The sequence below is a fragment of the Dreissena polymorpha genome, chromosome 9, assembly GCF_020536995.1.
Source record: "Dreissena polymorpha isolate Duluth1 chromosome 9, UMN_Dpol_1.0, whole genome shotgun sequence".
NCBI lineage: Eukaryota > Metazoa > Mollusca > Bivalvia > Myida > Dreissenidae > Dreissena > Dreissena polymorpha.
In genome coordinates this window covers 45,168,029-45,194,462 of record NC_068363.1, presented here as the reverse complement: position 1 = coordinate 45,194,462, position 26,434 = coordinate 45,168,029, and the positions used below count along the sequence as shown (strand labels likewise).

Below are 26,434 nucleotides of genomic sequence, written 5' to 3'. Positions count from 1 at the left end.
TGTGTGTGCAATGCACGCATAACTTGTGAAGGGAATTCTTTTTAGGTTTGGGTAAATTATATGGTAGTATGACTGGACAACAGTCCAACCAATGTGCAGCCAATCAAGGGAGGTGGTCAAATTGGATTATATAGGCAGGTGGCTGCTTTACCTCTGTTACAACTGTTTTATTGTATGGATAGTATCATTGTCATTTAAAGCAAAATACACACACAGTCTAGAAAATCTTCTTTGTACACAAGTATTACACAAGTATTATTTTTATCCATGCCACCATAAGTCTAACAAAACCAAAGATATTTCAAGATTTATTTTTTAACAAAGATTATAAAAGTCAACGCAAGAATACGGGAGGTCGGTTTTTATCTGTTATCTTGCACTGTCATGCTTCAATATAGCGATTTCGATTTTTAATATTAATTATCAATATTCAATAGTCAATATTAAATATGTGACTTCGCACAGTTATGTAAACAAGCGAAACGTTAAAAACAGTTTTTTATTGTTAAAGCCCAGATAAATAACATTCATACATTACTAATAGATACACGTTTTATAAAATATGTGTTTCTGAAGCTAGATTTAGTGACAATTAGTTATATGTACGGCCTGATAATCTTTCTAAAGAACACTTTTGAGTTGTGTATTTCTCTTAAACGTAATCACGGTTATAGTTAAATGTCTTTTATGATATGACCATATGAGGTTGTATACTGAACGCCACGTTCAGACCTACACGTTTTAATTTCCTGTCTGCATATGTACATTGCGATTGAGATCGCATTTAAGACAAGCGGTTGGTTTGTGATTAATTCTTCGTTAAGTGAGAGGGTCGGCAAACCATTAAAAAAATATAATCCCTTCTCCCCATTTGGATTGATCGTCCCAACGCTATGATCCCATTTTCGGTTATTGTATGTTTTTATTTGGTGTTTTGTTATAAAAGTAGTGGATACAAACGAGAAATTTCCCCCTGGTAATAGTTTCTGGAGTTTCATTAATTGTTGAATTGAGTTTTATTTTGTATAACAACATAACTCGTACTAATTTTTGAAATTTGTTTATGTTAACCTTGTATTTTCAACATGAGGAAATCATTATTTATAATGAAATAAGCCATTCCAGTATCTATGTTAGCCGCTAAAAAGTCTCCTATTTCCATCAGATCGTATGGCCAATCTGTATATATTAAACAATTATTTGAAACAAAAGCAACACAAGGAAGTTGTTTAAAGGCTTTTCTTCTTCCCATAAACCGATTTCTTTATATAATACAAAAATATACCTATGTGGTTACAAATTGAAATACCTCAGTTGGTCGATTCTTTGAGCAGATTTTAAAAGGAAATTAATTTAAATGCGTGACTAACAGAAAGGTCATTGTGGATTTTTTCTGTTATTTATCGTCAACTTTTTACCATAAAATAGTTAAAATTGTGGCCCAAATTCAATCCTTCCCTGCCAAATAGCCACATGTTTTATAAAGATCAAAAGAGCAAAGTGATTTTAAAATGATACACTTATTAATAGACTTCATATGTTTCATTTTTATAAGTGACACCGTATTGTGGTCTGTATAAAGACCATTTAAACTCTGCCTACTAGTTTAAGACTGACCATATTAAGGGGGCATCGAATTGTTTATTTTATAGCTTATTACTTTAACGACTGATAACGGAAACAATGGATCATATTGTATATTTATTTACTACCAATAAATGTATGCCTATGCGCAGATTATATATCAAAGTCAATACTAATAATGCTGATGCTTCAAACTGCAGTTTATAATTATTTAATAGAATTTTGTTTATTTAAGTGAACAGCAATATAAATAGCACAACTTGTTACACACAGTACTAATTCTGTACCCGGATTATTTATTATTAAGAATAGCATAACATTAAATAACCCAGTTTAAATCCTTAATCCACAAAACATCCTCCGGCCAAGACTTTCGGTCTTCAATTTTCAACGAAACTGACCTCACTATTGGATTAAACGGCTGAAACCCTCTGCATGTTAAAAACTGTATTATTCTGGCGCCGTCATCGGAGTCTTTATGATGAACCCATTCCATCAAAAGAAATTTAACATCCACCTCTTCAAAAAATTTCTTTCCACCGATCATGGCTTTGAGTTCAAACGCTTCTATGTCCATTTTTATTATCACGGATCGGTTCCTTAGCAATGGCATTAAATCATCTAGAGCAATTGCTATCGAACTATTCTCGTCGGTGAAAATACTGTTGTTCATGACACCGCTTATCATTTGCAAAGCTCCGACGTTCGTTTCCCTTTCTTTAAATCCCACTAATTCTATTTTGTCGGAGAGCGCATTCCAGATCAGCGTTACCATTCCAGTAAGATTTCCCATCTGAAGTGACGTAGTAAGCATCTCGAGGTTCTTCCGGTTGGCATCAATTGCTGTGACCCGACGCCCGAACTTTGCTACTGCAAGAGTATATACCCCGATGTTACATCCGAAATCCAAAAATTCTAGACTGGGATCACCGCGAAGTATGGAAACCACTTCCAAAATAAGATCCTTTTCCCAACTCCCTACGTTGATGATATATTTGGAAACAAATAAATCTACCTCTGGATCGTATACACAAATCGGTGTGCTTTCCAGAGTGTTAACTTTAAGAAAAACACATTTGTGAATCTGTTTTGCACTTGAAAAGTCCATGGACGTGTTAAACACTCGAACCTCATTTTCCAGGCCCATCACGTCCCTTGCACTCTTAAATTTAGTATTTGTTCTTCCTGTGATTGTGTACTTTACAAGTACATATATGACAAAAAACACAGAATAACAGACACATGCTAATAAAAGCGCTAGTATCAGCCGTTTTATGATCTTCCTGGAAAACATCTTTCAATTTGAAATTGTTGTCATATTTAGATACGAATGTGGATTTTACCGTCGATGCACATTCTGTACTGACACGACAAAACATGAAATGAATATCTCTGTCAAAACACTTCGTTATAAGAAACATTAATTACTGTCCTTAAGGCAGTCATTAACGTAGACGTAACCAGTTAAACATGCAACATCGCAGACATAATTTATATGGCCATAAAACAAATTAAGTTAAACGTGTTTGATCTTTATTCTTTCCTTTAAGATTTATACATACAAAATATATCTAATGATAAACCCACATCAGAGATACTACGTTTATTTGATATGTTAAGGTGATATATCATGCTATTGCATACTTACTATATGCGAAAATAGTTACCCACTATAAAACTATGTATGGACTTGTTATTAAAAATACTAATAACTTTAAAGAGTGTTTTATTTTTCGATTATATGTTTATGTGTGTTTCTTTGTGTGCGTTTTAAAGAGACCACTTGGGCCAACAATGGTCCAACTAATATAATTTGTTTTAATGGTTCATACAGTTATAAAAATCATGATATGCATACACATGTCTATATATGTTTGAAGTATTGAAAGATGTAACCCTTGATGAGTTAATTAAAATTAGTTAAAAATCATGTTCAAACGTCTTCTATGTGTATGCATATTTCCGTTACAAATGTCAGACACATCTTGCTTTAATGTTAGCTAATTGCGATGATAAATGTATCTGTCATGTGCATCATTATGCAAAGTCAACGTGCAAAGTCGATTCGTTGAATATAAATACGAACACAAATGTAGCTCTGTGAAGATAAGATTTCGATCATTCTTAACATATCGTTTTTTTTTGTTGAGTGTTGTTTATGTCTTCGTATTGTCATGTATTGAATAGAAAGCTGTAATTCGAGTTTGGTTTTATGTTAATACATGTAATGTACAGGCAATTTATTTAGTGAGTGTTGTAGTTTTTATTGTCATGTTTTCTATTTGCAATTGTTTTATGCTGTGTTATTGCATGTATGGTCCTGTTTCGTTCAGGTTAAATGTGTGTCTTAATATTTTGTCATGTATTGTATAAGCAGTACTTAGGTGTGTGAGTAGTTGTGTGCATTGTCATGTATAGAACAAGCAAATTGTTAACTTTGTGTTTTTGTATAATATTGTCCTGTATCGTTATGGCAATTGTGGCTGTATCTATTGACTTGTGTTGTAAAGGTAGTCTTGTATTGACTAGACAATTGTTAAGTGTATGGTTGTATATATCGTCTTGTATCGCATGGGCAATTGGTTGTGTATAGTCTTATTTACCGTCGTGTATGACATAAGCAGTTGTTTATTGTGTGGTTGCAACACTTGTCTTGTCTTTAATTGTAAAGACATTTGGTTAGTGAGTTGATGTATCTATTGTATTGTATCGTAAAGTTTGACTTAAAAGCACTGATTTAGGAGATCGGTTATGATGTTATACAAGTGATTGTTCAACAAAACAATCCACTTTCTTTATAAAAGAGTACTTGTTCGCAGTTTGGTAAAATGACGATTTAGAAAAAAATGTAATCGGTTATAAAAAGAATGTTACCATTATTTTTAAACAAGCGAATAACACTCCTGACTAATATTTTCTGAATTTGGTTCATTACTTACTAATCATCATTTGAAATTAGTAAAATAATAAAGCTTTTGTCAAGTGTAGTACTAACATTCATAATTCACTTAAAAATAATAAATGGTTCCCCTCTGAAAAATATGACCGCAATGGATGTGGCGATGCCGGTTTCTTTAAAATTGTGGAAACTCTTGAAGTCACATTTCTTGCCATCATAATCATCATCATCATCACAGCAAGTCACATCATCATGAACGTTTGTTAAGAATTGTTTTCCTATTTAGATCTCAGCCGTGTTTGACGTCGGACAAAGTGGTGTCAAGATTAAGGTAAATCATTCAACTTCAATAAGAACCTTGTATACACTTAGATGTTTAATTTTTGAAGACAAATACTCAGGAAACCTATTTTTCTTATCATTGAGTTACAAAATGGTTTTCTGTCTGTTGAAAAATATGACCAGAAGGGAGCGAGGCAGTGTTCCGTATGAGGCCGTAGTTACACTTTGTGGATACAATCACAGGTGGTTAGCGCATGGCTATGATATTAATTAGTAAATTGAAGATTTTAGTCTTGGATTGTGTCAGATCGTCGACGACAAGGTCAAGCGAGTTGTGTATCGTGCTATTTCTTAAAATTTGATCCAGCATTTGTAGAAACATTGCAACATATGTACATTTCCATAGTGGAAATTCACTTCTGCGTTTAATAAGGCCGATATATAGTTGGAGTTGGACATTCGGCCATGTTGGGTCCGTAGCTTAAGTCAAATGGTGTAAATAAAAAAATCTTGTGAACAATATGTCTTTATGTTTTTCGGGAAGAAGATTCTTTCATGAAGCGAACAATACCATAAAAACGGCAAGTGTCGTCCCTGATAAGTGGGTAAAACAGTTTATATAGGTGAATACAACAAACAAATTAAAGCTCTTGGGTCGGTATTTCTTTGTCAGGTCAATATGACCTTGCAGCCCTGTTTGAAAGATAAATACTGTCTATTTTAAGTATATTTTACTTTCCGGTGGAAAAAAAGTGTCAGCAAACAACCTGCGCGTTCGAAGCTTATTATGTTCCACTGGTTATTGTCATTACGTTATATACAAAGACTTACGTAAATCTAATACTAGTAACAGGCTTTACTGACGGGATCATGTCGTTATATCTTGTTCACTTATTGTGGCATTTTAAGTGTTACTAAATGCCTTAAATTGCTAGATTTTAAGCGGCAAACGGCATAGCTCTTTTATAATAAAATGAATAGAATTTGTAAAAGGAAATATGTTTGTCCAAAGAGGTACTTGAACCAGACTCATCTTGGAGTAAATAATACTGCCTTAATCACTAGGCCGTCTGGGCTCTGGTGTCCGACAATGCATTGTGTACATCGTATAAGTGATAAACACAATAAATCGGAAACAACAGGAACATTCCATTTGTGTCGCCTTTTAAAGTCTACAAAATGTAAACATTTAAATGTATTATTATTCATAAACGAAGCTGTATTTTCAGTATCAAAAATGCACGCAACCTCCCAATTGCGTTATGAGTCTACGTCATTAGTGGTATTTTGCACACACAACCCCGGTGGAAGCATTCTTTTAGTTTTTGAATCTGTAACAAACAATTAGTTATTTGTAATTTTGACAATATGTGAACAAAGCGCTTTAAATCAATACGGGTTTTGTCTGCATATGTCGTATTGTTTGAATTATTGTTCTTTCTCCGCGATCTACATTTACTGCACTTAAGCGAGACGCCAATCACTCATCTGAGAGTAACATTCCAAGCGTGTCAAGTTCAGACACGAAATAACAACGTCTCACTTAAGTGCAGTTTTGTACAGTTCAGTAAGTAAAGTACAATTAAATTGAATTTAAAAATAATTGCAGACGTTAGATTGAATATTTGGTGTTCGTATACTATCCGAATAACACTCTCAGGTATTACGAGATTTCTTGTATTCCATATTTTTGTGCGGAACAACAAACAACATATCTTAAAACCTACACGATGTATTCGTGGATTTTTATACAAACAAACTAACTACAATTGACCACTCGCCAGCTGTAAATCAAATCCACGTAATAATCAGATTTCGTTTATTGCGGCCTCATGGTCCGACAAACAAAGACTGTCGGAGTAATGGAATAAGCGTTTAATGAAAACACAACTAACTGGGAGGAGCGATCGCGTATTTGGCGACTGGTCAGTTCTCATGAACTACCGAAAAATCTAGGGATGCCGACGTTTGTAATAATCGATATGATAATCGATTACTATTCCTATAGAATGGCATAAGCGGTTGAAATCTGGATTCATATTTTCTTAATTAAGAAGATGTCTTGTATGTTCTTTCGTCAACGTTATTTATTAAAATTGATAATACTCGCAATATTCAAGAAAATCACCCATTAGGTATAACCGTGATCGTATCACCGGGTGATACGATTCAATATCAGCACATTAAACTATGTTTTCATTAACAAGACAGAGTTTCAGTCAAATAAATGTATTCACATTTGATGCAAAAAAAAGTTTTACGTTGCGAGCTATGTCAGTATGGATGTACTCTTATTTCAAGTATGGTAATTTTTAATTAAGCGTTTGATTTGTTGCGTGTGTCTGGTAAATGGTCCTTAATTTCGACGTCGAAGCATGGGGACATTAGTTGTGTGTGTTTATTTGTAGAGAATCAATTATTATCATAAAGTGTGAGATTAATTAGCATAATAACTTAAGATATGTTGTTTGTTTCATATATATGTCAACGAAACAGGGCTTTTATTATGTACAGCAAGTAAGAATGTTTATAATACGGCTGGGTCAATGTGAAAACCGCCTGCAGAGGCCCATGCTGTTTTTCAAATTAAATTGACATGCATAACATGGTGTCCTCATGCAATAAAAAAGTGAAATATCATGTTACCTTATCAATGTTATGCGAACATTCGGATACTAAATTACTATCCGAATACAAGAACGGTAACCGGGTATTCGGATATCCGGATATTCGTCGACATCTCTTTTAAAAAACACCGCCCCAAAAGGTCCGATCCTGAGTACAGCTTAATTTACTGAAAATGTAAGATTATCGTTAACGAGTACTTAAACCTTTTCGAGGAGTTGAACTCCTTATAGGCCTTAAACGCGAGAGCCAAAAACAAACTTATTGGAAAAATATGATTATTAATTATATAACGTTACGTTCAAACATTTTAGGTGAACCATTATTTTTTGTCTGTTGCTTTAACCGTATTAAAGTTAATATTGGCACCTGCCTACACATTCGTGACTAACTTGCCTATTTGCGTATATTTCTATCGGCAAAATTAATTTAATGCATAAATTTATATGGCCATTCTTCGTGGTATACATTTATATCGTTTCAGAATTTCATATAAAACCCTGCTACTTAAAGTCTATTACGTGTACATGGTAGGTCAGCGAAAAGGTATTTTACGTCTTAGTGATTACATTTAATTATTTCTTTTATAACTGTAACGTGATTAACAGAAAACATGTAACTGTCCTGTCATTTTGTAATATATAAAGCTCGGAACACACAAAAACGGCTTGACGAGCCTAGCCGTAATTAGATGCAAAACAACACCTGATACATTACACATCGATAGGGCGTTAACTTGCAATATTCAATATACCACCTGACTTTGATTGATCATGCATTAGTGCACAAGTCGATTTTAGACCTGAAATGTACTTTTAATTCATTGTTGTTGCATAATTAAAGGGATCTTTTCACGCTTTGGTAAATTGACAAAATTGAAAAAAGTTGTTTCAGATTCGCACATTTTCGTTTTAGTTATGATATTTGTGAGGAAACAGTAATACTGAACATTTGCCATGGTCTAATATAGCCATTATATGCATCTTTTGACGATTTTAAAACCTAAAAATTATAAAGCGTTGCAACGCGAAACGATTGAATAATTTGGAGAGTTCTGTTTTTGTCGTTAAATTTTGTGAAACTACGAAGATTGCTTATATAAGGTATAAAATACGTCAAGTAAGTGTACACGGCGGAATAGCTCAGTAGGTTAAAGCGTTTTTACTTCAGGACTCTGGCAGGACTCCAGGGGTCACTGGTTCGAAACCTGCGCCGGGCAATGTTCTTTTCCTTTTTTTAATTTTATTCTTGATTTTTTACTGGAGCTTTTACGATCCAATGTTTACATTTATCAATATAAAGCATTTAATGAATAAGTTAAAAAATGCCAAAATCTGTGAAAAGGCCCCTTTAAGCTCGTGATTTACATCACTCATTTGGAGCTCATATTTCAAGCACGAGACAATATTTTCTATCTGTAACTTGTCTTTTTGCGAAATAAAAAAGAGAACCAAGTAGTTTCGAGAATATTTGCTAACGCAAAACATGTACCAATAAACAACAATACATCTTAAGCCGAACACTATATGTACTTGCGATTTATATAAGCAACATTAATAATGAATCTTTTAAAATATAAAACCGTGAATGATACACTCTTTCATTAATTGACAAACATATAACAGAAGACCTCATAGGGAAATTTTAACTCCATGTGAAGACATTTCAAATCGTCGTTTTTCTATTAATACATAAGTAATGTTAACATAGTTTACATCTGTTAAATGAGGTATACTTTTTAAACTTAAACATGTGAATAAGGCTTTGAATAGGTTAATTGAATGTTGTACAGTTAAAGGGGTCTTTTTTGGCATGTATTGAAGTTTGTAATTAAATGCTTTATATAGATACATGTAAATATTGGATCTAAAAAGCTAAAAAAACACAAAATTATTACATTAAAAAAAGAAAAAAAGAAACCCTCAACTGGGCTTAACCCACTGACCCTGGAGTAAAAGTTTAATCGCTTAGACCACTCGGCCATCCATGCTTAAAAATGAGTGATGTATTTTATACTTAATATAAGCAATCCTCATAGTGACACAAAATATCACGACAACAACAGAACTCTCGAAATTATTCAATAGTTTCGCGTTGCAACGCTTTATAATTTTCAGGTTTTTAAATCGTCAAAAGATGAATATAATGGCTATTTTAGGGCATTGTAAATGTTCAGTATTACTGTTTCCTCTCATATATCAAAACTACAACGAAATTTTGCGAATCTGAAACGTTTTTTTTTATTTTGTCAATTTACCAAAACGTGAAAAGGCCCCTTTAGACAATTGTGTTGTATTAAAATGTTTTGTGAAACTGTTATGTGCTCTTATTCGGACTATTTGTTCGTATATATAGTTTGCGTACGGTATTTATTTTTTTGATAAAAAGTGTCTGATAATAACCATTAATATACGATAGATGACAATCATCCATTACTAAAATTTAAATATTAAAATGGAAGCCTGTGCATTTTGCACTGATAAACTGACATATCAAAGCGTATTTATTTGATCGGTATTCAGCATTGCACATGTACGTGCACGCTTTCGTCAAATTGTTTGTTTTATCAATATTTAAATTGCTAGATGGATTTCGCTAATCACGGTATAATGGCTCAAACATGTAGATGATTCCAAATAAAGAAAATTTGGATGCGACTGGTTTTGAAAATTTTATCGCTTGTTCTCTTGTTCACCTAGGAATCTACAAACCCTGTAATCTAATGTACTAAAGTCCTATTTAACTGATTAATGGATTTTGCTCAAACTTTTTAAACTAAAAAATGGTATTAACCTAAATGTGCAGATATCCGTAAGGAAAGACGTACGTCTGCAACAAGTTTTTGGGAGATTTGTTGTCGTTGGCTTTTATTCCACTACTCAATATATGAGCCGTGCTCTGTGAAAAGTGGGTTTAATGAATGAGCGTACAACGTCGTCTCAGATTAGCCTGTGTAGTCCACACAGGCTAATCAGGGACGACACTTTCCGCTTGTATGGTAATTTTTCGTTTAAAGACATTCTCTTCATAGCAAAAGTCTAGTTAAGGCGGAAAGTATCGTCCATGATTAGCCTGTGTGGACTGCACAGGATTACCTGGTACGACACCTTAGCCTTTTCCCTCAAGGCGGATATTGTGTCTGTTTTTCGGGAGTGGAGGTCTGGTTGTACTTTTTTGGCGGTACAACTATGTCTTATATCGTTCTTATAGTGTCCCCACTGAATACCGATTCTGTATACTTTCATTCGAACAGCATACTAAAAACATAAATTTAAATCAGTGAGTATACAAGTATATACTTACTACAAATCTGAAACGGTCAAGCACAATGCTCATCCCTCCATGTTTCTTACTAATCAAATCAACGTGCAGTTGCGCATTTTCCTTGTTTTCTAATGAGGAATTTTGAAATAAGTGAGGTAAGGTTGATTCTTCAGTTATTGTTTTTTTATAGTTTTTTATTTATCAATATTGAATTTATATAACAAACAAATAATAGATAATTATCGCTTTATACTTTGATCGTAGTTAATCAAAACAAAGCCGAGTCATGATCTTTTTAATTATGTTTATAACGCATGCAAGACTGCCCTATACTTGTGGAATGTAATTCGTGAACCGACCTATAACTTTTCCTTGTTACCCCTCCTCACACGTACTTGAACGGTGTATTGGATTTCTAAATATTGGTGAATCGGGACGACATCAGAATAACAAAATAGCAACTCTATCCTGCCTCTGTTACAAACATTGACCACAAAAAGCAGGGTCGAATAAACTAGTTGTTTTCCGGCAACCGTAAGTACGTATTCCACTGCGCCGATTAACATGTTCCAATAGTTGACCTTTTACAAAATGTACATGAGAAAATCCTGACAAATGTTTTGTAAAGCAACATTATTTATTATTATTATTATAAGTTATTAGTTATTATATTATTATATATATTATATATTTATTATTATAGGTAATTAGGTCGTCAGAAATATTGTGTACATGTTGGAGGCCCAACTCGAATAATGATTCTGTTATGTCAATTAATCGTTTGTCTTTGATCAAACGTGTTAAAGACATAATTTTATAGTAAATCAGGATAAATCGAATACATGGTTGATGCCGAGATGGAGAAAGTTTATCCGGTTTGGTCCGAAAAATAAAATAGGACTCGCTAAAGCTCACCCTATTTTATGTTTCTAAGCATCACCGAATAAACTTTCACCATCTCGGCACCAACATTGTATTCTCTATTTCTGAGGCAAGTTGAATAAAGTAAATTTAAAGATCAGCTTAATAAAAAGTTTAAATTAAATCAGTATCATTTTTAACAGAAGTTCAGACCAAGTGGCCTAAGTTTTGTCATAAGACTGTTTGAATGGATGCAGTTTAGGTACTAGTATTTATAGCATACAAACGGACAGGCGGGGCATTTTAGATCCAACATTTTGAAACGCCTGTAAAAAACAAAGCAAATTTGTCACCATTTTTTTCCTTTTCCCTTTCAGTGGAACATTTCGTCCCGTTTGTTATGTTGATCTCTCATCAATTTCTTTTTCTTGTATTTAGGTGTTTTAATCACTTTAAGTGTGTATAATTTCGTCATTAAATTTTTGTAAATCATGGACCCATTTACGATCTGATTTCGTATGACAAATTTGACTTTAAACGCGATATGCTGAAACTGCCCATTTCTAGCTGAATCAGGTTTTTGTGTTGTATATTTAAACATGTTTATTATATTAAAACTGAACTTGAGGACAAACACAATCTTTTGCTTGTATCGCTCGAAAACTGATAGAGTAAATTATGTTTTGCAAATATATCAAGTTTCCTTTTTCAACAACAGAGAGGAAGAAACTCCATTCAAACCTTCAAAAGAGAAGAATAGTTTTATTTAAAGCACATACTGTGAGTTTAAGTTCGACTGGTTGCACAATTAACTGAGTTCTATTAAACAATTATATCTTCTTTTATCGACATTATCAATTTTGAATTAAGCGATTATAATTGCTTGGAACCAGCGGGGATAGCGTTCTGTTACCTACTTGTTGTGTGTGTCATTTGTCAAACCGATGTGCGACTTTGCGAAAACCGTACCCCGGTCAATTGTTCTCATAGATCATCTGTCAGTAAAATGTGGATTTTCTCTAAAAAAATTATCAGACTACATGATATTTTTGCATTTTTTATAAAACAGGCCGACATTGTTTTTTGATTTGGTAAAATCCAGATGATTGACGGCGATTGCTTGATATTATCAGCTAACCGGAGCAATTACTCCTATGACAAATACACTAAATCAACACGCTGATATTGTGTAGGGCAATGCCACAATTACGTATATATGTTTGCTCATCGAGATGATGATACATTCTTTTATATGCAAGAACATATTGAGGCATGATCCCTTTTCCAGTCAACAACATTTTCGTTCTGTGCGTTAATGGTCTTCTTAATTGTCAAGGCGGGTACATTCCACCCATTTTAATTGTTAATTACTCTCCAAAAGCCTTTATTTATGTGCCGTGCTCTGTGAAAAGGGGATAAATGCATGTGCGTAAAGTGTCGTCCCAGATTAGCCTGGAGTCATGTACATGGGTAAAACCAGTTCTCGGGGTCTTTAACATCGATAAATAAGTGTTTCACTTTTAGTGTATCACATTTGCATTAAAAGCAGCTGTATATAGTATCTTATAAAAATAAATTAGATATTAAGAAACGCCTCAAGTGTGTCGATCTTAACTCGTACTGTCGTCTATCATTTTTAACGGAATGTTTTTTTCAATAAAAGACATACAATGTTTACATGTGTGTCATAATAAAACAAAGTGATACCATGTAGCGGCAATAATATTCCAACATGTTATACAAGATATGCTAATATACACTTTTTTGTTTTTGTGGTTTCCTTTTGATTAAAAAAAGGTTAATATGTGTTATTTTCTTTTGGTTGGTTGTAAGAAAATCAGAATAGTTATGAATAAGGAGGAGTTGCATAAAGTGGGTAGAAAGCATACTGGACTTGTTTATGAAAGTTTAATGTGTTTCCATTTTGTTCAAATATATCAAGTTTATCATTGTTAAGTCCAATTTCTTTTTCTATTTGAATCTTCAGTTTTAAATAATTGATGAATCAGTTCATTGTAGGTTTTCGTTTTCTGTATGTCATGCTAAATATAAAATATTTCATTAATATAATTATGTAATTCACAGCGTTATTAACCTCTTGTATTTTGAAGGTATTAACCCCTAAACTGATGTCCAAGAGAGATAGTTTAACATTTAATTGTTGTTTCTCTAGAAAGGTTGTCAATTGATTCCATAGAGATTGAATATGTTTACACTCCCAGAAAAGGTGTTCTATTGTTTCACTATGTTCACTACACATATCACATACAATTGTGTTGGATAGGTTGCACTTAAAAAGATGTTTATTTGTAGCTTTGATTCTGTGGATGTATTTATATTGAAAGTTTCTCAGTGTGCTATCAGTAGTTGATTTATATGGCATTACAAATATTTGTTTCCAATTATAATCTTTTTCTCCAAAAATGTTTTGCCATTTAGTTTGAGCTTTAGAGATTTCGGAAGGGTTTTTAATTTGAAGTGTGTAAAATATTTTGTTCGTTTTGTTTTGTTTTGCAAAAAAAAATGTAACGAATGTTTTTTGAGTACATGGTGTATTATTTGTATTGGTTACAGCTTTAATATGTATGGGTATACTTTTGATCAATGTGTAGTACATCAGGAAATTACTTGTAGGTATTCCGAATATGTAGCATAAGTTATCAAAAGAATAAAAGTCGTTTATTCTGTAGTCGTACAATTGATATACATATTTTATGTTTCGTTCGAACCAATGTTTATAGAAAAACGTTTTATTGTTAGTAGTTATGTCTTCATTGTTCCATAGAATGACTTTACTGTTTATTTTGGTTTTTAAATTATGAGTAACTTTACACCATGCCGATAGAACATTTGATAGAAATATGCTTTTGGTTGAAGTTTCATCTAAGATATTATTACATTCAAAAAGTAAGGAGTCACCACATCGTTTAAGAATTTTCTGGTAGAATAATTTTCATTTACTGGTATTGGTATTATCTAAATATCTATTAACCCAACTGCATTTGATTGCATTCAGGAATGAATCTATATCCGTTAGTCTTATACCTCCATATTCTACTGGTTGATATAATATAGTTCGCTTAATTTTATCAGGTTTACCGTCCCATATGAAATTAAATATTTCTGATTTTATATCTTCAATAATATCATTTGGTGGGTTTGGGAGAACTGTTAGTGTATACATTAATTTCGGGAGTGCAAACGTTTTCAACACGGTGTTTTTTCCGATTAGTGTAAGTTTACGATGCTGCCATGATTTTAAACATTTTTTTTTATTTTTGTAATTAGGCAATATGGTTTTTAGAATTGTTTCATTTTCATTGTTTGTAAAGGTTATTCCTAACGTTGTTGCTTCCTCTGATATCCAGTTGAATTTCATTTCTTTTTTAAGATGAATATTACTTTGTTTAAATTTGTCTACTCGCAGCACAGTGCATTTACTTTTGTTTAGTTTAAGACCCGATGCCATTCGAAAAAGGGTTAGCGATTCTATAAGATTATTGAATGAGTCACTACTGTCATTTGAAAAATAAGTTGCATCGTCAGTAAATAGGGACTGTTTAATTTTTTCGCCATGTTCTAGCGATATTCCCGTTATATGTTTATTTGATTGGATAAAGTGTGATAGATACTCGATGCATATAGTAAATAGCGAGGATGAAAGTGGACATCCTTGTCTTACCCCTCGTTCGATGTTAAAACTGTTTGAGAACGAAAGTTATGCTAAGTTTGCGATATGGCAAAACACAATGCGGATGAGTTCGGTCGATAAATCTCTAATTACTCAGAGAAAAATCATTCTCCTCGCGCGTGATGGATATTTATCAACTAAATCCGCGTGCACCGTACCGCTTACGTTCTCCTCTTATCGCTTACAACAATATTATGTGTATTTGTTCATTCCGTTTTTATTGTTTAACGTTTTACATTTACTAAATATAAAGGTGTTTTATTCTTTTAGGTCCACGTGAAAAGGGTAAAGTTTGTTTAGCGAAACCACATGATTCCTTATTCCATTTTTGATAAATGCTGTTGTTTGCAAGAGAGAGTCTGTAGCCTTATTATGATCGTTTAATGTCGATTATAAATAAGGATTAAATGATGCGAATTATAATAAAGAAACAAACGCACAGTTACTTTTTTTATTGACAGCTTGTTTTACCATTACCATAATACATAGAGGATAAGTCGAATAAGACATCAGCGCATTGTGAACGTTTTATACCAAACAAACTAAACAAATAATTGTGAAACTAGTAGAAGTCTGGCTCATAGTTTAAACACAAAAAGATAGAAATGCAAAACATGCACGCAAAGATATTGTTCACTTGGTCAGGAAGATAATCTTGTTGAATAGCTCGCGGCTATGTGTTACCTTCAACTTAGCCCTTAGGGATTATGATTGTTGAATATGAAGCACCCCCAGATGATTGAGAACAACTATGGCAAGTTTCATGGCTCTAGCTCATGTGTTAATGGAGATAAAGCTCTAAGCTTATATCAAAAAACATTTTTTCAAGATACAAAGGGCCATGACCTTAGCACCTAGGATTATGGGTGCTGAATGTGAAGCAACCCCAGATGATTGAGAACAATTATGGCAAGTTTCATGGCTCTTGTTCATGTGTTAATGGAGATAAAGCTCTAAGCTTATATTAAAAAGCTTTTTTTCAAGATACAAAGGGCCATAACTCCCAACAGATGGTGTACAATGCCATTTGGCGTGCACCATCCTCTTATCTATATATATACTGATACCTAGTTTCAATGAAATCCGCCAAAGCACTTCCAAGATATGGCTCCGGACACAAAAGTGCCGGACGGACGGAAGCACGGACGGACGGACAGACGGACGGACGGACAACGCCAAAACAATATCCCTCCGACTAAGGCGGGGAATAACTAAAATGCATTTTCAACGAAATGAAAATAAAGATACCGTACCGCGCAACTTTGAACTGATCAAAGTAATACAACATATAATTATCTGTTTTAAGCTCACCTGAGCACCACGTTTCATGCTTTGTGATCGGCGTTAAAACTCGTGCGTCATGTGTCGTTAACATTGGCCTTGTTAATACTCTAGAGGCTTCCTTTGTTGTGAGATATTCATGAAATTTGGTCATATACTATCTTGCCCTAGTTTGATACTGGGTCATCTCAGGTCAAATCCTATGTCACTACGTCAAATAAAAGCAAAAGTGTCACATTTTTGGTCCATTTTTCATAGAACTTGGTCTGAAGATATGTTTCTAATGATATCTGAGCTGAGTTCAGATATGGTTCTGGTTCGTAAATAAATATTGCCGCCAGGGGGCCGTGCAGTTTCCCTTACAGAAGTAAAACCTTGTAAACACTAGAGACGTCGCATTTCGAGTCCAATCTTTATGAAACCTGTTCAGAACTTATGTTCTCATGATATCTAGGCCGAGTTCGAAAATGGTTTTGGGTCTGTGTAAAAAATGTCCACCACGGGGCGGAGCAGCTTTCTTTCCATGGCTACAGCAAAAGCTTGTTAACACTCTAGAAGTCACATTTTTAGTGTAATCTTCATGAAAAACCAAATGGTCAAAACATGTGTTTTAATGATATTTCAGCTGAGTTTGAAAATGGCTGCGGCCTGTTGAAAAACATAGCCGCGATGGGGCGTGGCAGTTTTCCTCGTATGTTTATACTAAAAGATTCTTTACGCTTCTGAAGTCACATTTTGTCCAAGTTTCATGAAACTTAATAAGAACATTCGTTTTTATGATATATCAACTGAATTCGAAAACGGTTACGCCCTTTGAAAAATCTGACCGCCAGGAGGGTGGGGCAGGTCGGTTTTCCATGTATGGCTTTAGTAAAATCTTGTTTACACTATACACGTCACATTTATTTTCCAATTTGTCATTAAACTTGGTCAGAACGTTTGTTCAAATGATATTTTGGCTGAGTTCGCAAATGAGTCCGGTTCGTTGAAAAACGAGGGGCGGGGCAGTTTACCTTATACGACTTTAGTAAAAGCTTGTTTACACTTAAGAAGTCACACTTAAGTAAAATCTTCTTGAAACATGACCATAACTTATGTTCTTATTATATCTGGGTCGAGTTTGAAAATGCTTTCTCTCTGTTGAAAAAAACTACATGGCCGTTATGGGGCGAGACAGTTTTACTTATATGACTATGATCAATTTTTATTAACACTTTTGAAGTCACGTGTTTGGTCAAATATTCATTAAACTTGGTCAGAACATTTGTCCAAATAAAATCTCAGCGAAATTTGAAACTGGGATGAGAGATAAAAACAACTAGGTCACTAGGTCAAATAAAAAAAGCTTAGTAATATCAAGCAGTTACATTTCAAGTGATTTCATCATAAAACGTTGTCAGAACATTTGTTTTACTGATATATCATCAAATGTAAAAATAACAATGTGCTTCGAAATTAAATATGTATGTTTCATTAAGTGCTTGTATTATTCTGAACTCCAGAATAGTTAAGTTCCTTAGGGTCTCAAGTGAGCGTCGTAAGGTCCTCTTGCCTTTTATGAAGCCTTACTGGCTAAACATTCTCCATCCATGCACTGACCATGTACTCTTTGCCTCCGAATCTCCTTCAATAAACTTTTCAAGACTTGACAACTGGGTAAGACACTTCTCGATGTATAGGTTAGCTTGGAATGTTATCTTGTCTGGAATTTTCACTGAAGTTTCTTGCAGAATATTTTCCGAGTGTTTTATTTTTACCAGGCATTTCGTAATCGCTATGAATAAGAGGTACGTGCTCTTATTGATGATATACTGGAGTGTGTCCACTAGAGATTTTAACTCTTCAAAAATCCTGGTGAAGTTTACCACATCAGTGCGCATTGCAGTCTTTCTTTTACAGCTGTAAACTCGTTCAGTGTTCCCTTCTCCAGCTTATCTAACACTTCATAAGTTTGCTCTCGCTGCTCCCTTATTGTTGCCAACTGTTCATTAAATGAATCCTATACTGAATGATTATTTCTCTGCTTGCCTACAGTTTCCCGAACTCTTCCAGTTATAGTTTCATTTTTACTTGAACGTGTGAAATGTTAACTCGTGACTGGACTATGGCAGCATGAGTGACTGGCGGTAGTTTCGAACACTGACTGAACATATAATGTTTCTTTAATTAAATAATGGATATGAATGAATAAGCATATTTCCTGGCACAACCTATTTTATGTTAAAGCCTATTTTCCAACGCCTTGGAAAAATATATGTTTCACGTACTATTTTGATATTAATTTCTTGAAGTTCGCTTTTGTTTTGTTATCCTTGGTTGTCAAGTTGCATTAATTTGTATTTTATTATCATATTTTAGGCAATGAAGGTATAATAGCAGATGAACTGTTCACATTGTGTTTACCCTTCGATCATTTGGGATTTATAACACGAAAATGAATGTTTGTTTATGATAAATCACTGTATAAACATATTGTTCTGGATTGAACACGTTGAACTTTGACCGACTTACATTTTGTTTTACTAGTAAAATTTGGTAAATATGAGAACATTTCTGGATTTGCTCACATAGTGGTGTTTGTCCATAATAAGAGTTGTCAGAGGAGGAAACACGTTTCTATGTCGATTGTGTGACTGAACGTACATCAAAGAAACTATTTGACCATCATTATGTGTTTAAATTATTATTTTTTGTGCATTTGTGGTTGTACCGCGATATGAGTATGTATGATTATAAATATATGTGAAAGCACAATAAAGGAGAATAATGTTTTTCAATTCTTCAAATTCGTTATTGGCTTAAATGATATGTAATATATACATATTACTAACTATCACACTATACAAATAATGACACCACCTTCCGATCACTTTGTGCGAAGCATGTAATACAGCACAACTGATTGTGCAACTTACAGAAAAATATAATTTTCTCTCGTCAGCATTTATCTCACATATCTCAAATAACTCTGCTACGGCCTTTGGTAAGTGCCAGAATTCCATGTCGCCTTCCCCATATGCAGTATGAGTAGTAAAAAGTTCGCTGTGCGGTTTAATACATTTCCACAACATTTCACGGTAGAATTCTGCCTCAACACAAGTGCCTCCTTCTTCGCATGTTGAGCACCAAAATGCAATCTCTGAGTCAGATCCTTTTTCTGTCATGGATGAAGAAAATGCTGCCATTTTGATTAGATAGTGTTTGCAGATTTATTTAGGTGTTTGTAGTTTTATTTAAAGCGACTTGCTCACAGAATCAAGTTTTTTATAAGTGTGTCATTAAATGCATTGAAATGTTAGATTTTAACATCGGAACCTTTAAGAGCTCTATTATAATAACAAGAATATAATTTTATAAAAATAAATTGAAAGAAAAAAGTTTGTCCCTATCGGGGGTCGAACAAGTTTCTTTTGGATTTAAAGGATATATCCATAACCACATTGTCATCCCGACTGTGATTACTTATTGGATTTAAAGAATATATCCATAACCACCTTGTCATCCCGACTGTGTTTACTTATTGGATTTAAAGAATATATCCATAACCACCTTGTCATCCCGACTGTGATTACTTATTGGATTTAAAGGATATATACATAACCACCTTGTCATCCCGACTGTGATTACTTATTGGATTTAAAGAATATATCCATAATCACCTTGTCATCCCGACTGTGTTTACTTATTGGATTTAAAGAATATATCCATAACCACCTTGTCATCCCGACTGTGATTACTTATTGGATTTAATGGATATATCCATAACCACCTTGTCATCCCGACTGTGATTACTTATTGGATTTAAAGAATATATCCATAACCACATTGTCATCTCGACTGTGATTACTTATTGGATTTAAAGAATATATCCATAACCACCTTGTCATCCCGACTGTGATTACTTATTGGATTTAAAGCATATATTCATAACCACCTTGTCATCCCGACTGTGTTTACTTATTGGATTTAAAGGATAAATCCATAACCACGTTGTCATCCCGACTGTGTTTACTTATTGGATTTAAAGGATATATCCATAACCACCTTGTCATCCCGACTGTGATTACTTATTGGATTTAAAGGATATATCCATAACCACCTTGTCATCCCGACTGTGATTACTTATTGGATTTAAAGGATATATCCATAACCACCTTGTCATCCCGACTGTGATTACTTATTGGATTTAAAGAATATATCCATAACCACCTTGTCATCCCGACTGTGATTAATTATTGGATTTAAAGAATATATCCATAACCACCTTGTCATCCCGACTGTGATTACTTATTGGATTTAAAGAATATATCCATAACCACCTTGTCATCCCGACTGTGTTTACTTAGGATTTAAAGGATATATCCATAACCACCTTGTCATCCCGACTGTGATTACTTATTGGATTTAAACAATATATCCAAAACCACCTTGTCATCCCGACTGTGTTTACTTATTGGATTTAAAGGATATATCCATAACCACCTTGTCAGCCCGCCCGACTGTGATTACTTATTGGATTTAAAGGATATATCCATAACCACCTTGTCATCCCGACTGTATCCTATCCATAACCACCTTGTCATCCCGACTGTATCCTATCCATAACCACCTTGTCATCCCGACTGTATCCTATCCATAACCACCTTGTCATCCCGACTGTATCCTATCCATAACCACCTTGTCATCCCGACTGTGTTTACTTATTTGATTTAAAGGATATATCCATAACCACCTTGTCATACCGACTGTGATTACTTAAAGGATATATCCATAACCACCTTGTCATCCCGACTGTGATTACTTAAAGGATATATCCATAACCACCTTGTCATCCCGACTGTGATTACTTAGCTTGCGTTATCAGTGATCCGCGTGTTGTTACGAGATTTAACGATAACAACAGAACCATTCTGAATCATCCAATCGCTTCATGTTTTAACTTCATCCATTCAAAATGATCATTATCCAAACACGAAATAGTATTTTCAGTATGAGTCAACGCCATAAGTATCTTAACGCTCCCGGATGTACATGTACAGTGTTGTTTTATTCTTGAATCTGTGACAAAACTTTGAAAACTGTCGTTTTGACAATCTGTGAACATGTCCCTTTAAAACTTCCTGGTTTCTTATTACAGGTACATCATTAAAACACCAGATGTATCTCGATTATCAAAGAAACGTTAGGCAATATGATCGTTGCACGGTGTATGTATGAGAGCAGTTGGAATTAATTTTACATGTTGATGTGCACACAACGTTAATATTTCACAAAATGTTTTGCTCACACCGAAACATTATTTGTATTAATATCTACTAAATTCTTTAAGTTTCTATTTTTCGCCATTTTTTCTTGAACACACCATTTTGGACATATGAAGTTATTGTAATTCCCCCACTTTATGAGGGGAGGGGATAAAAAGATTCGACTTTGTACATTCATCTGTTACAATGTCGTGGGTAACGCATAAGTATTGGTGCTAGAAGGGGTGAAATATTTACGAATATATTACCCATCATGTAAATATGTGCGCCTTAATATGTGTGGCCCCTTTTATGGCCCACAACGTGCTCATTGAGAAAATGTTGTGATCGCATATCGTCCGTCAACATTTGCCTTATTAACACGCAAGAGGCCACATTTACATTCTGATCGGCATGAAACTAAGTCAGGAGATTTGTCCGCTTTCGAAACTAAGTCACGAGGGGTCAAAAATGAGGTAACTAAGTCAAATAAAAGAAAAAGATTGTTAACACACTTCACATTTTTAATACAATCTTCAACAAAATAGGTCAGACCATTTTGTTCTAATGATAATTCACCTACGTTCGAAAAAGTGGAATAGGCGATAGACAAAAAAAATCTTTTGGGATCTTCCCGCGCAGGTTCGAATCCTGCCGGCTTCGCATACTTTTTGCGACGCGTTTTATTTCTTTTGTAACGTAATTTGATTAAATATAGCATATAAACTATGTTTATTGTTAAATAGTAGTCCGGTTTTCCAGCAATAACACAAATATTACAATAACTACCTGTATAAACCAAGCTTTGCATCGAAGTACAAAATGTTCATATTTTCACTGGCGCCATGCGCTCGCGAAAATAGTGCAATTTTTTCACTTCTTATTCAAATAAATGTTTCATATTGACTCAAAACAATAAAACATCCTCTATTTATCTTACACCAGGAAACTTCTTTATAATATGTGTTATTTATAGAAGTTTTTTTCATAGAAGATACAATATATATTGGCTTGAATTGTGAAAATTTTGGTACTTCAGTGTCTGTCGATATAGCCTCTTCAGTTACAGTTAATATAAACAGATATGCTTGTATGCTAAAAATTATTTCTATGGATAGTTTAATAATACTGCTTTCATTCATACTCATTAGTTTAATATGAAATATTGGAAATCTGGATGAATTATGGAACTTTCATTATACCTCAGGAGTGCAAATAAACCGGACAAAAGCCGAGCGTTGGGTGGTTTTGAAAAAAAAATCAGAAAATTATTTTAAAAAGCATGGAAAGCCTACCTAAAAATGTGAATGTAGTTCTGATTTAGAAAATAATACATTAGATTATATTTGGAAAGGTGCCCATTGCAGGTGCGCTACCTTAAAGCGGGCAGGTTTTATCGGTCAAGTGAATTTACTCCCCTCCACTTAAGATATATACATACAATATCGACACAGAGTCATGAAACCTGTTTACGTATTAATTTTTTACTCCGATTGTCTTTTTAAAGAGATTTCTTATTTAATATAAGTGGACACCTATTATTTGGCCGAACACTAGTATATATTCAATTCATCTCGGAGTTTATGTTGGAGAATCCCCAAAGGGAGCTCACTGCGTTTGATTCAATAACGCAAACTCTTTACAGTAGTCATTTCCCCTGAATGTCTTCGCACTAGTACGGAGGTTGTTGTATTTTATAAATAGTTTCGGAATATCTCGGTCACAGGTGGTTAGCATTTGGCTATGATAATAATTAGTAAAACATCATTTTGAATGAAAAATAATCGAATTATAAACGAAAACTTAAATTCTCTGAAAAACAAATTCACTATCAAATATATATATATATATATATATATATATATATATATATATATATATATATATATATATATATATATATATATATATAACAAGGTATTGCATTTGTATACACATTCTTCAATTTTTAAAAATACAGCAACGTTTTTACTAAATTGAGTGATTTACTGCTGAAAATACGATTTATGCATGTTGCATTTTAATTTTAATTTCAAACAGTAAACGATAAATCTGTCTATTTCTTGATATTTTTGCTGTATATAGTATATCTATTAAAACTAAAATCAAAATATAACTTAAATGATACTACTTTGAATTTTATGACACTTTGTTTTTAACCAACCCAATTTCTACTTGGCTGAAACCACTAACATTTCATGGGTCTCTTTCATAGATAACAAGTTATAGAACAAAAGCACCGCCTTGCGGGTGCAGACCGCTAATTTATTTTTCTTTTTAAAGGTGTAGGGACCTATCTCAATTTCAATCACAAAGGATGGAGGGGTGGAGTGGAGAGGGGTGTATAGTGCGGGTGCGTGGTCATTTATTACATTATATTCCAAAAATGCGAAAAAATGTATTAATATTTATTTTTATTTTTTTTTTTTTTTTGGGGGGGGGGGGATTCTTGGTGGGATGGTTGGACGCTATTTCAAAAATAAAATAATAAAAATAAATATTTGTGTTTTTTAACCATGTTTGAAGAAAACAAGAGATGTGTTCGTCAGAAACACAATGACCCCGATTGCGCCGCTTTGAATTATTATGATTATTTTGTTTTTACCTTTGACCTTGAAGGATGACCTTGACCTTGAACTTCCACCACTCAAAATGTGCAGCTTTATGAGAAGGCCGCTTTGAAACATTATTGTTTTGACCTTTAACCTTTAAGGATGACCTTGGCCTTGGAGGATGACCTTGAACTTGCACCACTCAAAATGTGCAGCTTCATGATAACGCCGCTTTGATTTTTTTTATTTTGACCTTTGACCTTGAAGGATGACCTTGACTTTGAAGAATGACCTTGACCTTGAACTTCCACCACTCAAAATGTGCATCTTCATGAGAACGCCGCTTTGAATTTTTATTTTTTTTGACCTTGAAGGATGACCTTGACCTTAAACCTCCACCCCTCAAAATGTGCAGCTTCATGAGAACGCCGCTTTGATTTTTTTTTTACCTTGAAGGATGACTTTGACCTTGAAGAATGACCTTGACCTTGAACTTACACCACTCAAAATGTGCAGCTTCATGATAATGCCGCTTTGAATTTTTTTTTTTTTACCTTTGACCTTGAAGGATGACCTTGACCTTGAAGGATGACCTTGAACTTACACCACTCAAAATTGCAGCTTCATGAGAACGCCGCTTTGATCTTTTTTTACCTTGAAGAATGACCTTGACCTTCCACCACTCAAAATGTGCAGCTTCATGAGATACACATGCATGCCAAATATCAAGTTGCTATCTTCAATATTCAAAAAGTTATGGCAAATGTTAAAGTTTTCGGACGGACAGACGCCATATATTTGACATTTGACCTTGAAGGATGCCCTTTTTCTTCACCTTTCACCACTCAAAATGTTCAGCTCCATGAGATACACTTGCATGCCAAATATCAAGTTGCGATCTTTAATATTGAAAAAAGTTATGGCCAATGTTAAAGTTTTCGGACGGACAGACACAATAAATTTGACATTTGACCTTGAAGGATGACCTTGACCTTTCACCACTCAAAATGTGCAGCTCCATGAGATACACATGCATGCCAAATATCAAGTTGCTATCTTAAAAAGTGAAAAAGTTATGGCCAATGGTAAAGTTTTTTTCGGACTGACAGACAGACTGACTGACATACTGACGGACTATTCAACTACTATATGCCAACCTACCAATTTTTAAAGTATAAAAAGGGAACATAATTCCGTCAAAATGCAAGTCAGAGTTACATAACTTTGCCTGCACAGTCCCCTTACGACAGTTAGTAAGTGTTGCAAGTATGAAAGCAATAACTTTGATACTTTAAGAAAAAAGTGGACCTAAACACAAAACGTGACCAAATTTTCATTTTTCTAAGAATAAAAAGGGCACATAATTCTGTTAAAATGCCAGTCAGAGTAACATAACTTTGTCTGTACAGTCCCCTTATGATAGTTAGTAAGTGTTGCAAGTATGAAAGCAATAGCTTTGATACTTAAGGAATAAAATGGACATTAACACAAAACTTAACCAAAATTTTCAATTTCTAAGTATAAAAAGGGCACATAATTCTGTCAAAATGCACGCCAGAATTATCTAACTTTGCCTGCCCAGTCCCCTTATCATAGTAATTAAGTGTACCAAGTTTGAATGCAATAGCATTGATACTTAATGAGAAAAGTGTACATAAACGCAAAACTTAACCGGACGCCGACGCCGACACCGACGCCGACACCGACGCCGACGCTAAGGTGATGACAATAGCTCTTTTTTTTTTTCAAAAAATAGATGAGCTTAAAATAAATGTCGTCAAAATACCTTTACTGCATCTGGCATGTTATCACTTGATTGTTCAATTTAATAGCTCCGTAAATCAAGACATTATTTATTCACATCATTCAGTTAAATGTGGTTGTCATCATGTGCTCATAAATATTACAAGCAGAATGTACATCTTCTTTCTTAATATTCAAATAATTTATTATCAAATTTGCGCGGTGCAGAATGATTTAAATACCTGCGGAGAAACACTGCAACATCAGGGGTTTTAATTATCGTCTTTGATGTGGTCCAATAGAAAACCATATAGACACGCTTTGTGATCTGTAAAACAGGTAACATAATTTAGACAACAACTTTTAATTATACGATATTAGGTCTAATCCGGTTGAAACAATTACAGTA

General features: G+C 33.9%; 1 protein-coding gene across 1 annotated transcript; it reads right to left on the bottom strand.

Annotated features, from left to right (window-relative positions):
- Positions 1 to 1,729: 1,729 nt before the first annotated feature.
- LOC127846553 (uncharacterized) lies at positions 1,730 to 3,016 on the bottom strand. Its single transcript, XM_052377911.1, has one exon. It carries the CDS (start codon positions 2,876 to 2,878, stop codon positions 1,904 to 1,906), a length of 975 nt encoding a protein of 324 aa, XP_052233871.1. The 5' UTR covers positions 2,879 to 3,016; the 3' UTR covers positions 1,730 to 1,903.
- Between the last annotated feature and the right edge of the window lie 23,418 nt (positions 3,017 to 26,434).